Source organism: Quercus suber, unplaced genomic scaffold (genome assembly GCF_002906115.3).
Source record: "Quercus suber isolate HL8 unplaced genomic scaffold, Cork oak 2.0 scaffold_237, whole genome shotgun sequence".
NCBI classification, from domain to species: domain Eukaryota; kingdom Viridiplantae; phylum Streptophyta; class Magnoliopsida; order Fagales; family Fagaceae; genus Quercus; species Quercus suber.
Window position 1 is genome coordinate 126,090 of NW_027069694.1, and position 9,124 is coordinate 135,213.

The 9,124-nt window shown below is 35.4% G+C and overlaps 1 protein-coding gene across 1 annotated transcript; it reads left to right on the plus strand.

Moving 5' to 3' along the window:
* The first annotated feature begins 4,859 nt into the window (after nt 1-4,859).
* Nucleotides 4,860-8,843, plus strand: LOC136070486 (uncharacterized). The gene is made up of 4 exons (XM_065780487.1): nt 4,860-5,055; nt 7,708-7,940; nt 8,132-8,186; nt 8,426-8,843. The coding sequence occupies exons 1-4, from the start codon at nt 4,860-4,862 to the stop codon at nt 8,659-8,661; spliced, it is 720 nt and encodes a 239-aa protein (XP_065636559.1). The 3' UTR covers nt 8,662-8,843.
* Nucleotides 8,844-9,124: the final 281 nt, after the last annotated feature.

Genomic DNA, 9,124 nt, shown 5'->3' on the forward strand with positions numbered 1-9,124 from the left:
GATTAGTTATGGTGTTTAAGGATCCATTGACACAAGATCATGCTCATCTTACTTGACAAATGTGTGTCCGAAGAGGTATGATATTGAATGAAAGATTATTACAACTCTTGGAGTTACAGTAAAATTATCTCCTCCTTCTCTCCCTGTTTTTCTCGATCCCTATTATCAGAGACCTCTTCGCCTTATATAGCACCCTCCCCCATCATCTTCATCGTCCACTTGTTCTTCATCTAAGCATCCACTTGAGTGCATGTCTCATCAGGTATTCTCTTTACCCCTCCGTGAGTGGTAGTAGCTGAGATTACACTGTTCAGGAGTCTTTTCCACATTAATGCTGCCAGAAAAGCAGCTGCAGGGCATTTAATGTGATGGTGGCAGCTTTTCCTTGAGATATTTCCTCGTCCTTATTATCCTCAGGTATATCCGGAGCTTATCTTTGTCGTTGGGATTGCTAGAGAGTTCATTTGGACCTTCCATTTGTTGGCTTGGTCAAGACTATTTGTATCCGAGGAGTAGAACCTCTTCGGACAAAAGGTGACTTCTTCGAATGTTACTCTTCCTACACTTCTAGGTCGGTTGTGTTCAAATGAATTCTACCCTAACCCGTTATTACTCTTCGGACGTATAGTACTCCTCAAGATAGGCCCCTGGCCCAATAGGTACGTCTAGGCTTTTACCCCCCTACAATATTTATAAATTTTATAGACAAAAAAATTATTTTGTACCCGTAACAACCTAATTTGAACTCCTAGCTCAACGTGTGTATGGACTTAAGTCCAAAACAATAAATTTGTAGAAAATGAGTTGGAAAACTAGGCTTTAGTGAATTTAATAACAAACCAATAGATTTTGATGACAAAAAAGGAAAGATAATAGACGTTCACTAAAGAAAAATGTCCTCGGCCAAGTCTGAGGAGACTAATTCTTAGATATTGCTTTTAAAGCTTTATTACAAGTCTGATTCTAGATTGCTACAGTATTTCTTTCTTGATTTTTCGATCCACCCCTCATGGAGGGTATCTTACATTATATAGCTTCCCTTGAACCATCCTGATCCTACACTTGTTAATCATTTGAGCTCTTACTTGGGTGCCCGTACCATCAAACACCCTCTTTGGCTTACTGTGAGTTGTGGTAGCCAAGATAACACTGTTCAGGAGTCTTTTCCACATAAATGCAGCAGAAAAGCAACTATAGTACATTTAATGCGGTGGTAGCAGTTTTTCCTTAGATATTTTTGGGTTCTCTTTCTTCTTATATGTTCATAAGGCACGTCCCTATCATTAGAGCTTCCATGAAGGTTACTTTCATAGTTGGAATACACATCTGAGCGATATTTATCATACCCAAAGAGGAATTCCTCCTCGAATCGCCTCCCATTCATTTCCTATTTATAAGACTCTAAATTGCAACCCTCCATAACTATTAATCCCTCCTCGGACCTGTCAACGTCCTTAGGCAAAGCCCAAGACCCAATGTATGATTTTGGGCCCTTATCCATACAGTACCAATTACATTAATTATAGTAAAATTGGTATTATCTTTAGTATTTTTCCAAAAGTAATTCTATTAGAGTTTAAACTTGTATAGTTTGAAGTTAATGTTGTGTAATGTAAATCCATCGATGAATGTAAACTAAACTTTGACCAACTTATTTGGAGCCAATGGATGTCTTTGTTCATAATTTTGTTGTCTATTTAGTCATAAATGCCTGTTATGCATGAGTTAATTATATTGAGATTTGTAGGGACTAGAATTATGGCCCAAGCCCACTTAGAATAGTGTGACCCAGAACAGCAATCCCAAAACAATAGATTTGTAAGAGAGTGGGTTCTATGAGCCAACTACAATGCCAAGCAAATTCAAACTTGAGAATAACTAGGCTAGCATTATTAATATAAGTGTAAGAGACGTAAATTTAGTATAAAATCTTCCTCGGGCAAGTCCGAGGAGGAGTTGTTCATTAAAAGATCAATGTTGTTCCTTTTACAATGAGATTTTGTATTCTCTTCCTTTTTCTCTCTTAGTATCATATATACATCCCCCATTTTGGCTCACACATATGTAATCTTTAATCATCCTAAGATAGGGCCCAAGGCTTAAAAATGTGCTTGAATCACTTACTCCCACAAGATTTTTTGTCACTTCATTCCATTGTCGTCTTCATGATTTTCTTCAGTTTTTGGTTTATCTCTTCAAATGATCAACTTGCAGATCTTTTCACCACATGCTATGGATGCTTTGACAATCTTCTCTGCAAATCCAAATTAACTTCATATATGCTAGCTTGAGTTTAAGAGATGTGTTAGAACTTAGAACTAGCTAGCTATTGGACCAAAACCTGATAAGGCCTAAAATAATTATGTTGCCTTTAACCCGGCCCAGTTGTATTAAGGTTTCCTAACCCTCCTTCACAGCTTCACTACCCAAATATGAGTTAGTCGAAAGTTATTTGTTCTCCTCCTGCACGTCCTGTAAATACTAGCCTTGTACAGTTATTTCACATATACATTAATTTATTTTTGCTCTTTTTTTTTTTTTCTTATAAAAAGTGAAATTAAAAAACTTCATACCTTTTGAAAAAAGAACTAAATTAACACCACATGAAAGATTGTTAATTTAATTTCTCTATAGGACTTTTTAAAATAATTTTTTAAGTAAGCTTGTGTGAAGTTTAATGAATTTTTTTATATACAATGTTTATCGAATACATTAATATACAACTTTTAATTATTTATATAACTAAAATGAATGGACATTTTTATTTTTTGTGTAACCCTTAATTATCATTTTTTGCAATAATCTATAATAGATCATAATTGATATTAACATAAAATCACTCTAATTTGACTAGAAAACCCTTAAAAACACCCAAAATTATCAAATATCCTAAAATAACGAAAATGACATAAAAATTGAAAAATGAACAAACATTAAAAATTAAATCCAATATCTTGTCTTACATCAACATATATAAAAAATCAATGGATTTAACTTGGTATTGCCATGAGAATAGAACATTCAGAATTAAAGAAAATTGACATATATAATATATAATAACTAATTAGAGTTACAATTACACTCTTCTATAGTTCTAAATCTTAAATCATAAGATAAAAATAGATGTTGGTTATTTGCTAGACATAAATAATTGGGAAGTGAAAGAAAGAAAATAAATTTGAACTTAGGATGCATGGACATGAACACGGGTACGGATCGAGTATAGATACAACACAGCGACACGAGCAATTTTTAAAATATTATAACATGAAATGACAAGTGAGACACCGATATTATTGGGTATACATGTGTGAGTGAAGTCTCATATTGAATAATGATGAGAAGAATTAGTAGTTAATATAACATAAATGAGCACATACCCATTAGGCTAAGGCCTTTTGGGTTAAAATGTGTTTCTATGTGTTATATTAATTACTTAAGGAAGCTTCCCAAGGTATTTATCTCCCCAACAAGTGGTATCAAAGCCCATGGTAGTGTGAGACAAAGGAGGTAAGGTTAACGAGGTTCCTTTCACAGTTGGAGTAAGAACGGGATGCGTGTACTTGAAGCCCTTTCACAAATGGGGCAGGGCGGGTCCCTTTCGCAGTTGGAGTGGGGACAGTATATTGTACCAAGCAAGCCCATAAAGCCCATACAAACAATCTTGGAAAAAGCCCAACAAAGGAGTATTATTGCTAATGGTGCTAGACAACGATGAGGTGCAAGGCAAAGGGAAAGGCACATGAAGGCCTATGGATGATGCACTAGTGAAGGGAAAGGTCCATTAGTTAAAGGAGAGTGAGTAGGACTTGTTTATGGCCTATTGAGAGGTCTTGAAGCTTACAGAGAAGCAGAAACTCATACGTGAGGGGAAGATTATTGAGTATATATGTGTGAGTGAAGTCCCACATTGAATAATGATGAAAAAGTTAGTGGTTAATATAATAGAATTGAGCACACACCCATTGGACTTAGGCCTTTTGGATTAAAGTGTGTCACTCTACCCTAAATGAAGTGTCCGTGCATAATTGGGCACTTAAATTAAAGCCAATTCCACATTCAAGACTCCCACGTTCTTCGAACCCTTGAACACCTTAAGAGAAGTTGATGCCTTCAGTTCTGATTCCTTTTCTTCATCAACCCCATCGTGATTATAACTGTGATCATTAATCTCACTCGTACTACCATCATCCATGTTTATAATACCAAGGATCGATCTTCATCAGCAGTATCATACTTGCACTCTTCTTCCTTAATCTTAATGCTTTCAAATAGAGAGTGTAGGCATAGTTTTAAAAACCGGACCGGACCGGCCGGTCCGACCGGGAACCGGCATCAAATCCGGTCCGGTTATGATAAAAAACCGGAAATAAGTAAAAAACCGGTAAACAGTAAAAACCGGCCGGTCCGACCGAAGAACCGAAAAAACCGGAGGTCAAACCGGTTATTAACCGGTTGAGAGTTTTTTGTCTTTTACGGAAAAACTGTGTCGTTTTGGTCCTCAAAAATCCTAAAATCTAACCCTAAGCCTAATGCCCTCACTCAGTCACTCCTCACCCTCAGACTCTCTCATCTCACTCACGCTTCACTCTACCTCAACCTTACTCCCTCACTCACCTCAAGCTCTCAAATCTCAACTCTCTCATCTCAAATCACTGAATCAGTCAAGCACTCAAGCTTGCTCTGCCTAGCATCACTCACCTCAAGGCTCTCTGCGCTCTCTAAAGTTCACGGTTTTTTTTTTTTTTCCCTTTCGAAAATAGAGTGAGGCAGTGAGCTCGAGCTGGAGAATCGATCAGTCGCTCTCAAAAGGTTGGTCTCACCGTCGCCCATTGCCGTCTGGGTTTTGGGTTTCCTTCATGGTTGGTCTCGCCGTCGCCCATCGCCCATCGCCCTCGCCCTCGACCATCGTCTATCGCCCTCGCCGTCGCCCATCGTCCATCGTCTATCGCCCTCGCCGTCGCCCATCGTCCATCGTCCATCGCCCTCGCCGTTGCCCATCGCCTTTTCCGTCGCCCATTGCCCTCGCTGTTTGGTCTCACTGTTTGTGCTCTGGTAATGTTCTTTTCTTTTTCATTTTCTCGGTTCTTTTTTTTTTTTTTTTTTTTTTTTTTTTTTTTTTTTTTTTTTTGGTAAAATTTCTGATAGTTAAATAAAAATTTAAGGTTCAATTTCTGCCTACACCAAAAACTGATTGGTGTTTTAGTTTGATGACAAAAAGCTATCATCAGGAGTGGACACTATAGGTTAAAACTCTAAAAAAAAATGTCCAATTAATGTATGTTCTTAGAGTATATATTACTCATCTATTTTAGAAATTTATTTATGAAAAATTAAAAAAGCTATCACAATGTTCTAAAAAAAAAAAAAAAAAAAAAACTATCACAAAAGTTAATCACTTTTTCATTTTTCCATAAAAGGTAACCTAAAATAGTTTACTAATGTATACTCTTATGACTACTCTTATGACACACGCTCAACAAAACCTTTCTAAATATAACCTTTAAGCTCAAGACAAAAACCTACTATCTTACAAGACAAAAACCTAGTTGGAAACTTTGACTTAGAACAAAATAATAATGATTTTTTTTTTTTTTTTTGGTTGTTGTCTTACACTGCAACAAACATGGACTATGGTGATCAAGGGCGGAGCCAGGCCACCTAGCCCGCCAAAAAAAAAATTAGACACTTAAGAGATATCCTAATTTTTCCTTGTGATGGTTTCATTTTCTTGTTTTCTTCAGTCCTAAACATATAGAGTACATGAAGAGAACTTGATTTAAACTTCAAGAATGAAACCAACACTCTTGTGACTACTGGTATTAAATTCTTTGAAAACTGAGCTATATTCTCCTAGTGTTGCACATGTCTTCTTTTTTTTTTTTTTCTTTAGTACAACGTGTCTTAGTCTCTTAGGGTATTAATATCAGTTAGCAGGTAGGCTCTAATATACTGTTCTATAGTATACTCTATTTTTTAAGAAGTAATAGTGTTATTCTATTCTTTTATTTTAAATTATGTAGATCCTATTACATTAAAATATCACTAGAATATATGTGTATTTATTTTTTATATCAAGTAATATATATATATATATATATATATCCTAATGAATGTTCATAGTGTATATAAATTTTGCCTCTCCTAAAATCAAATCCTAGCTCCGTCACTGATGGTGATAAAACTTTTTGTCATGAAATGTCTTATTTTATCACCTAAAACAAATGGTGACGAAACATCATTCACCACGTAATCTCAGTCACCGAATGTCATAGTGACGAAATTTTTTGTCACTAGTATATCTTTTTTTTTTAATAAAAAAATCATAGGTGACGAAATTTATTTCATCTCCTAGTATTTTCCCCATTAAACATTATATTCAAAGGTGAAATAAATTTATCACCAATTATTTTATAATTTGTTATTTTTTAGTTTGACCATATTAGACGACAAAATATTTCGTTGCTAATTGTTTTTTTTTTTTTTTTTTANTGACTTTTAAAAAATTGACACCTCAACCATTATGAAAATATTGTAAGAATGTGTTGTGTTAGTGTAACTGTATATGTACATATAAATATTTAGAAGAAAAGACAAAAAGAGCACAAGCAAAACTAGCATATGGTGGAAAAAAAAAAAAAAAAAAAAAGAGGCCTAGGAATGGTGCAGATTGTCAAATAATTATGAAAATATTGTAAGAATTTGTTAAATCGGTGTAATTGAATAGGTACATATAAATTATAAATATTTAAAAGAAAAGACAAAAACAAAAAGCACAAACAAAACCGGCGGAAAAAAAAAAAATGGAAGGCCAAACATTTGGTGAACTATAAGAGAGAAGAGATGTGGCGGTGGGTTATATGGGATTTGGATCCTCTCCATTTCTCTTTGATATAGAAAGTATTTAGTTAAGGGTTGAGATTTAATTAAAATCAATCTATGATCTGAAATATGTCAAGCCATTTAAAAGTAAGGTTATATACTTTTCTTTTAAAAATTTAAACCATATGAGCCCAAATAAACAATAACAAGATACATAGAAAACAAATAGTAAGGTGCTTTTCTTTTAAGCCCATATAAGCCCAAATAAAACAATGATAAGATAAAGATAAAGCAAATGATGAGAAGAGATGAAACATGTAGATGGGAGAAGGTATTGCATGCAAAACTTTTTCTGTAGATAGAGGCATGCATAGTTTTAAAAACCGGACCGGACCGGCCGGTCTGACTGGTTCGACCGAGAACCGGCATCAAATCCGGTCCGGTTATGATAAAAAACCGAAAATAAGTAAAAAAGCGGTAAACAGTAAAAACCGGCCGGTCCGACCGAAGAACTGAAAAAATTGGAGGTCAAACTGGTTATTAACCGGTTGAGAGTTTTTTGTCTTTTACGGAAAAACTGTGTCGTTTTGGTCCTCAAAAATCCTAAAATCTAACCCTAAGCCTAATGCCCTCACTCAGTCACTCCTCACCCTCAGACTCTCTCATCTCACTCACGCGTCACTCTGCCTCAACCTTACTCCCTCACTCACCTCAAGCTCTCAAATCTCAACTCTCTCATCTCAAATCACTGAATCAGTCAAGCACTCAAGGTTGCTCTGCCTAGCCTCACTCACCTCAAGGCTCTCTGCGCTCTCTAAAGTTCACTGTTTTTTTTTTTCTTTTTTCCTTTCGAAAATAGAGTGAGGCAGTGAGCTCGAGCTGGAGAATCGATCAGTCGCTTTCAAAAGGTTGGTCTCGCCGTCGCCCATTGCCGTCTGGGTTTTGGGTTTCCTTCATGGTTGGTCTCGCCGTCGCCCATCGCCCATCGCCCTCGCCCTCGACCATCGTCTATCGCCCTCGCCCTCGCCCATCGTCCATCGTCCATCGCCCTCGCCGTTGCCCATCGCCTTTTCCATCGCCCATCGCCCTCGCTGTTTGGTCTCACTGTTTGTGCTCTGGTAATGTTCTTTTCTTTTTCATTTTCTCGGTTTTTTTTTTTTTTTTTCCGGCTTCATCAGGTAATAAACTAATAATTTATATATATATTTTATGATTTTGATAATTTGATTACTTGATTTTGATCATTTTCTCTGTTCTGTTTTTTTTTTTTTTTTTTTTTTTCCATTAATTTCTCTTGGCTTCATCTCAGATTCTCAATTCATGTTCTCTTCTTCATCTCAGGTTCTCTTTACGTGACTTCACTGGTAAGTGGTAACTTCAATTATTAGTTTACAATAGCATTTTAGTTTATTTTTGATTTTGTGTATGTTGTGGATTTGATTTACAGAGGATTATACTATTGATTGTGTATGTTGTGTTGATGAATTTATTTGTTGATAAAATGGTTGCTGCCAGTCTGAAATTGTTGAGTGAAATGGAGTTTGCCTCTATACCATCTAATGAACATGCTTCTACAACCGGTTTGGTTTTGGAATTTGTATAGATATGGACAATGAATTGATTGAGGATGATGATGACATCAATTTGGAATCATTTGGTGATGAAGATGATGCTCCTCCCGGATTTAGAGATAAAAATCATCCTATTCATGTTGAAGATGAAGAAGATGAGGATGAGGATGAGGATGAGGATGATGATGCTAGTGGTGGAGCATTTGGTATATTGATTTCAATTGTCTTCGTAACAAATGAGGCTTGGGTCTTAAAACTTAGTAGTTGATTGTTTGAAACTTTAAAACTTATTTGCTATTTGGATGTAATGAACTTATTTGTTATTTGCCTTTGGATGTAAATGTAATAACTAATGAACTTATTTATTTGGTTTTGTTGAAAGTTTATTATGTTAAAGGATGATTGTTTTGTAATGTTATTATGTTAAATTCTTTAAAAAGATGTTATATTATATACTTAGATACTTGTATTTTTTTTAAAGGAAACATATTTGTTACTATTGGTTTGTTAGTTTTAGTATATTAAAAAATTATTAATTATTTATATAATTTAAATAAATAATAATTAAATTATTTATGACGTCACCGGTTCGACCATCGGTCGGACCTCGGTCCGACCATAAAACCGGTATTTGGCTCCTTTTCCGGTTCTTTCACCGTACCGGTTTTTAAAACCATGAGTGTAGGTCACAATTAGCCTTTCCTATGAACGAGTCTTTACACCATCTATGT